Below are 6,483 nucleotides of genomic sequence, written 5' to 3'. Positions count from 1 at the left end.
GAGGGTCAGAGTAGAAGAGGAAGACCCCCAGTGAGGTGGATTGGCCAAGTGGTCTCATGGATGGGCTCAAACGTGGCAACAATAGTGAGGTTGGCCCAGGATCGGGCAGTGTTTCGTTCTGTTGTGCATAAGGTCACTATGAGTCAATACCAACTTGATGGCACCTAACAACAGCAACAACTAATCAGAAGATTGGGGGTTCAAACCCACCAACCTCTCCTCAGAAAGCCTATACAGGGTTGCTGTGAGTCAGAACCGACTTTCAAACACTTAACACCAGTAGGCAGATGGTTATTGTTTCTAGAAGGATGCAGATGGCTAGTTAGAGGGAGTCCCTGTATGCTGTGAATGGGTTACACCTACAACTAGTAGCTGAAAGGTTACTGGGTTGTATCAACTCAGACGTGCCTCAGAAGCCAGGCCTGCCAACCTGCTGCCTAAAGCTGACAGCCTTGGAAACTCTGTGGAACCGTTTTCCCATAAGTCACCACAGTGGCAATGAACAACAATGTTGGACTACCTGGGTGATCCAGAAGGTAAAGAAAGAACACGGCCCTTGAAGAAAACCCTATGGAGGGCAGTTCTACTCTGACACCCATGGCGGTCATCATACATCACTATCAGCTTGACCAAAACTGGTTTGGGGTTTGTTTTGAGATTCAGTGGTGTTTTGCTTTTTTCTTCTAATTAGTAAATTATGGAAACCTGTTGTGGTTGCCGGTGAGTCAGTTCCAACCCTAGCGACCCTGTGTAGGGTTTGCAAGGAGCAGTTGGTGAGTTTGAACCACCGACATTGGACTTCAAACAGACCTTGTGGTCAAGGATTTATCCTGCAGCGCTACAGCAGGACTCATTTAGATAGTCAAAACATTCGTTTCAAATGCAGACTTTACTCTAGGCAGATTAAAATTAGTAAAACTGCTGTGTATTGTTTTCAAGTTTGCCTTAAAATGCAGGAAAATCAAATATCATGTAGAAGATTACGTTGTTGTTAAGTGCCTTCAAGTGAATTCTGACTAATTGAGATCCTGTAAGGGGTTTCTGAGGAGGAGCAGCTGGGGGGTTTCAACTGCTGACCTTTCAGTTAGCTTCAGTGCTTACCACACTACATCCCCTCTTAGAGTGCCTTTGTGGTGGTTGTTAAGTGCCATCCAGAGGGTTCCAACTGATAGCAACCCTGTTTAAATGACAAAAGGATTAAAGTAGGAAACTTACCCAAAGGTGACTTGTTCTGTGCCTAGTTGTTTATTTGATAGCAACAAGAACTGATTATATACATTCCATTTTGTTAAATTAACCATTAAATTGCTGCAATTTCCAAAGGGTCATTTGTAGGAGAACATGTGATTGCTGCGCACCAGTTAGAAATGACAAGAAGCCTTGGTGGTGTATTGGGTTATATACAGTCCCACCGGGGGAGGAAGATGAACCAGTCTGCTGCTGTGAAGGTTTACAACCTTGGAAACCCTAGGAAACAGTTCTGTTCTGCCCTATAGGGTCTCTCTGCGTTGGAATCATAGCAATGTGTTGGGTTGTTGTTGTTTTTAAGTGTCATTGAGTAGTTCCAACATACCGGCTGGAATCTCTGACCTTGCAGTTTGTAGTTCAGTATTTTCTAGATTAGAAATGAAATATAAGAATGTGTGAACCCAAAAATGTATTTACCGGGACTCATTGTACAACTTTGCTAGCACATTGGGGTTTTTATGAGCTGGGTTGCTAACCACAAGGTCAGCAGTTCGTATCTGCCAACCGCTGCACTGGAGATAAATGAGGCTTTCTGCTCAAGGAACTCTGGTAGTGTAGTGATTACGAATTGGGCTGAGAACTGCAAGGTCAGCAGTTCGAAACTACCAGCTGCTCTGTGGGAGAAAGATGAGGCTTTCTGCTCCCGTGAAGATTTACAGCCTTGGAAACCCTGTTCAGGGTGGCTATGGGTCAGAACCAACTTGACGGCACATAACAACAACACCAAAGAGAAACCCCACACAGCGTCCTATGAGTTGGAACCAATTTGATGGCACACCATCATTGTACAAGTCTAGGCAAATCACCTTGGTGACCCCATGTATATCAGAATAAAGCTGTGCTACATGGGTATGTGATTTTTCAGAAGTGACCATAAGGCCTTTCTTCTGAAGTGCTTCTGGGTGGACTTGAACCTCTATCTTTGTGGGTGACAGTTGAGAGAGTTAACCATTTAGACCACCCAGGGAACTCCTCTGTGTATATACATCCTTCATATGATGACCCGATGTGGTCATCCTCCATTTTCATATAACACCAATTTCATATAACAGTCTGGTCTTCAGAACCGAACCATGTCTATTAGTGAGGTGTAGGTATAATTGTTATTAAATCAGATGTTCTTTCAGTTATCAAATGTGAGTGATTTTAGTTGTGAAAATGTGTGTATCAGTGAGGATGAAGTTCAAGTGTGTATACCAGAGGAGAATTTCAAGAGCAAAGGTTTATTTTTTACTTCTGAAACCGTGTCTAGTATGAGTCAGCTCCTGGGATATTCACTCTGGGGCCAGGCGAGTGGAGCAGGCTCTCAAGTCTTAGGAAGAAAAAAACGATACAAGAACATGAGTTTGCTGTTCAGCTTTTCCTGTGAATTAAAGCCTGCCACTTCTGGTGTAGCTCTGCGGGTTAATGCACCAGACTGCAAAGCCGTTTGAACTGCAAGGTTGGCAGTTCAAGCTCACCAGCTGCCCCTTGGAAACGCTATCCAGGGTTGCTATGGGTCAGAACCGACTCGACAGCACTTAACAACAACAACTTCTCCTTATATTTCATTAGCTAAAGCAAGGTCTCTGGCCACTTCTGAAGGTCCTGAGGGGTACAAATGGCGTGTGCCCAACTACTAACCTAAAGCTGGTAGTTCAGCACCTCACCCCTCACCCCAGTGGCATCCTAGAAGACAGAAAGACCTGTTTCCATCAAAATGTAAGCCAGGGATGCCCTAATTTTGGCATAATTCCACTCATGACATGGAAATGTCATGATTCAGAATCAGTTCCATGGCTGTGCGTTGTTTTGTTTTGTTTTTTAGTTTTTGTTTGTTTTATTTTGTGTTTTGTGGTCACTTTTATTTTTAGTACTTTGGATAGTGAATAATTATGAGTAAAAACACAGTCTACCATTGAGAGTAAATAATGTTTTGTAAGCTGTGTTGTTAAGTGCCATCAAGCCAGTTCTGACATGTAGCATCCCTGTATAGGGTTTCCAAGGTTGTAAAATTGTTCCAGGATTAGAAACTGAGAAGCGGCTGGTGGACTTGAACAGCAGACTGTGTGGTTCACTGTCCACTGCTTGTCCTTCAGAGCTACTGGGATCCACTTTCCTATGCTAGCTGAATGTTAACAATACTACTCTCCCTACAGACAAGAAGAGCGTTTTCTAAGTGATCATTAATATTTCGACTTCTATGGTAATATTAGGCTCTTTTTTTTTTTTTTTTTTTTTCTTATAGAGACTTAAGTAACAACCGAATAAGCACCCTGTCAAATCAGAGCTTCAGCAATATGACTCAGCTCCTTACCTTGTGAGTGTGAAACCATGGGACTTGGGGTTGATGACTCATTAATTGGATGAAATGTTTGGTTTTTTGTTCCCAAGATATGGACATTTCGAGTTACCAAGACATATAAAGGCTCTGCCCTCATGGAAAATAAGCTTTGTGGGGAGAAATAGATAAATAAAGTTCTAACAAACACGTACATTCAGATATTACAATTTATGATGGGTTCTATAAAATCGGCTAAATAATCATTTATGTGTGTGGAGGGCTTAGAGGAAATCCGCAGCAACCCAACGTAGGGAAGCATTCTAGAGCACACTTAGGAACTGAATGAGACAACAGAAAGGTAAGAAAATATGAATTATGCATCTATATTCTCCATTTATAGGCTGCCAAAAAAGACTCTTCTCATAGGTGTTTTGTGTTAAAAATAACATTCAGCTATTTTTGGATATCTGAGAAAATCAAATGGGTTTGTGTGTACTTTCAGAATTCTCAGCTACAACCGTCTCAGATGTATCCCTTCCCGAACTTTCGATGGGTTGAAGGCTCTTCGATTACTGTAAGCACCTTACATTAAATAATATGGCTCTTCCCTTCCCAGAGCTCTGAAGTTTGTGTTTTGAAACATCTAACTGCCTTGTTAATCTGTGGACATTTTAGGATCTATGCATTAGAGATTAACTGTAAATTTGGAACTGAGAAAATCATACTTTACTGTATACCTTTGTTCAGTAAGCTTATTTGGAAAACTTAACTTTCACTTTAATAAAACTTTTTATAGTATAGAACATTACGTTCTATGTTATTCATAGCTCCAACTTACTTCAAAGGAAATGTAGGGGGAAAACATTTTTAACTACATAAAATATGAATGCATTCTTTTTTTATTATAAAAGATAGCTTTTAAAAGTACAACTTCAAATCTGAAATAGTCAGTCTTGCTCCCTTCCTCCCTGGAGCTAGCTAGTTAGCAGTTTGATATGTTCTCATTTTTTAAAATTTGTATTTATATATTGACATACGTATGTACGTTGCCAAATGACTTTTAAAAACTCTAACAGTATCAAGGATTGTTCTACTACTGGCCATTTGTACTTCTCAGTATGCTTTTGAATCTTCCTATGCTATTGCATACAGATATTTTCCTCAGTCTTTGTACTGGTGTATTCCATAGGGTGGAGGAACTACAACTTATTTAAACCTTTCGGTCTGTCTGTGTTGTCTTATGTGCCATCTAATTGTTCATTATTCTATATAATGCTATAATGAACCCCTTTTACATTGTGCAAACATTTCCCCAGTGTTTTCAGGTGGGGAGATGTCATTAAGTATATTAGAGGGAAACCCAAAGTCATTATCAAGTTGTTGACCAAACAAGATTTTGTCAATTTACAAATGTACTTAGTTGTTATTGTTGTTGTGTGCAGTTGATTCCAACTCCTAGCAATTGCATAGGCTGAAATTGAAGCGCTCCATAGAGTTTCCTAGCCTATAATCTTTAGGGGAGCAGATCTTTCTTCTGTGGAGATACTGGATGGGGTTCAAACCACCAGCCTTCCAATTAGCCAGCCAAGTGTTTCACCCATAAACCAGCAGAGTACTTAGCTACTTTAAAAAGTATGTTTTCTCAAGCACTCTTGCAAATGCTAAATAGTATTAATTCTTTCATTTGTGTCCATATGATAGAAAATTATTTTTTCTTCCATTCCTCTTGTAATTTGATTACCAATCACTAGAGCATTTGGGAGTCCTGGTATGGTGCTGTGGGCTAACATGCTGGGCTGCAAAGTCAGTTTGAACCACAAGGGTTGGCTGTTCTAGCTCACCAGCTGTTCCTTGGAAACCCTATACAGGGTCGCTATGGGTTGGGACCAACTCAACGGCACTTAACAACAACAACAAGAGCATTTAAGTACATTTTGTTTATGAAGTGTTCATGCTGCTTTTTCGACGAGTTGTCTGTATAATTTTCTCATTTTTCTTTTGGTCTTTTCCCCTATTAAGCCAATAGAGTAATGAATCCTTTGATAAATATACTGCAGTCATGTCCTATTCTGTGCCTTTTATATCATGGACTCTGTGTTATATGGTTATATTTTATATTGTCAACATTTATCAGTCTCTTCCTTTTTGCTTATTGATTTAACAATATTCTTTTCAATGTCTTTCTCATTTCCTGTTTTAAAAAAGCACACTGTATTTTCTTTTAATACGTGTTTAGTTTTAGTTTTAAGTTTAGTTCTTATTAATGTGGCATGTATTTATGTGTATGCTGTGGAAAAGGATCTAACCTGTTGTTTTCCCAAATAGATATCCAACTGTACCAAACTCATTCATTAAGAACACCATGTTTTCTGCACTAATTTCAAAGATGATCATAAACTAAAGTTTCGTGGATGTAGGGGAATTGTCATGGGCTCTCTGAAGAATATGAAATTAACTTTTTAATTTTCTTCCTTTTAGTTCTTTACATGGAAATGATATTTCTGCCGTGCCTGAAGGCGCTTTTCATGACCTTTCTTCACTTTCTCACCTGTGAGTAAACGAGTTCAAAAATCTGGGCTCCCGGGTCACACTGTTCCTGGAAAGTGGGTTTAGAACGATCCTCTTAGACTCCTTTTATTGTAACATCCTAACAAGGAGCTCTGGTAGCGTAATGGTTATGAATCAGGCTGTGAGGTGCAAGGTCAGCTGTTCGAAACTACCAGCTGTTCCATGGAAGAAAGATGAGGCTTTCTGCTCCCGTAAAGATTTACAGCCTCGGAAACCCTGTACAGGGTCACTATGAGTCCGAACCAGCTCCATGGCACATAATAACAACAACAGCATGCAATTGTGTGCTTCTTTAAAGACACTATTCAGATTTCAACCTTGAATAATTGGGACCTACAAAATACAACTTTGCTTTGCCTTTTTGTCTTTTGCCTCCATTAGTTGAGTTATTTTTGCTTAGTTAT

The 6,483-nt window shown here is 40.0% G+C and overlaps 1 protein-coding gene across 4 annotated transcripts in view; it reads left to right on the top strand.

Annotated features, from left to right (window-relative positions):
* Positions 1-6,483, top strand: part of SLIT2 (slit homolog 2 (Drosophila)) — a 540,750-nt gene that overhangs the window by 431,242 nt on the left and 103,025 nt on the right. For all 4 annotated transcript variants that reach the window (XM_006874347.1, XM_006874345.1, XM_006874346.1 and 1 more), the window contains 3 exons: positions 3,476-3,547; positions 4,014-4,085; positions 5,990-6,061. In XM_006874347.1, coding sequence (XP_006874409.1) covers positions 3,476-3,547; positions 4,014-4,085; positions 5,990-6,061 — 216 coding nt within the window. The remainder of the gene's footprint in view (positions 1-3,475; positions 3,548-4,013; positions 4,086-5,989; positions 6,062-6,483) is intronic.

This window comes from Chrysochloris asiatica, unplaced genomic scaffold (assembly GCF_000296735.1).
Source record: "Chrysochloris asiatica unplaced genomic scaffold, ChrAsi1.0 scaffold00270, whole genome shotgun sequence".
NCBI lineage: Eukaryota > Metazoa > Chordata > Mammalia > Afrosoricida > Chrysochloridae > Chrysochloris > Chrysochloris asiatica.
This window is presented reverse-complemented; position numbering and strand designations above follow the sequence as displayed.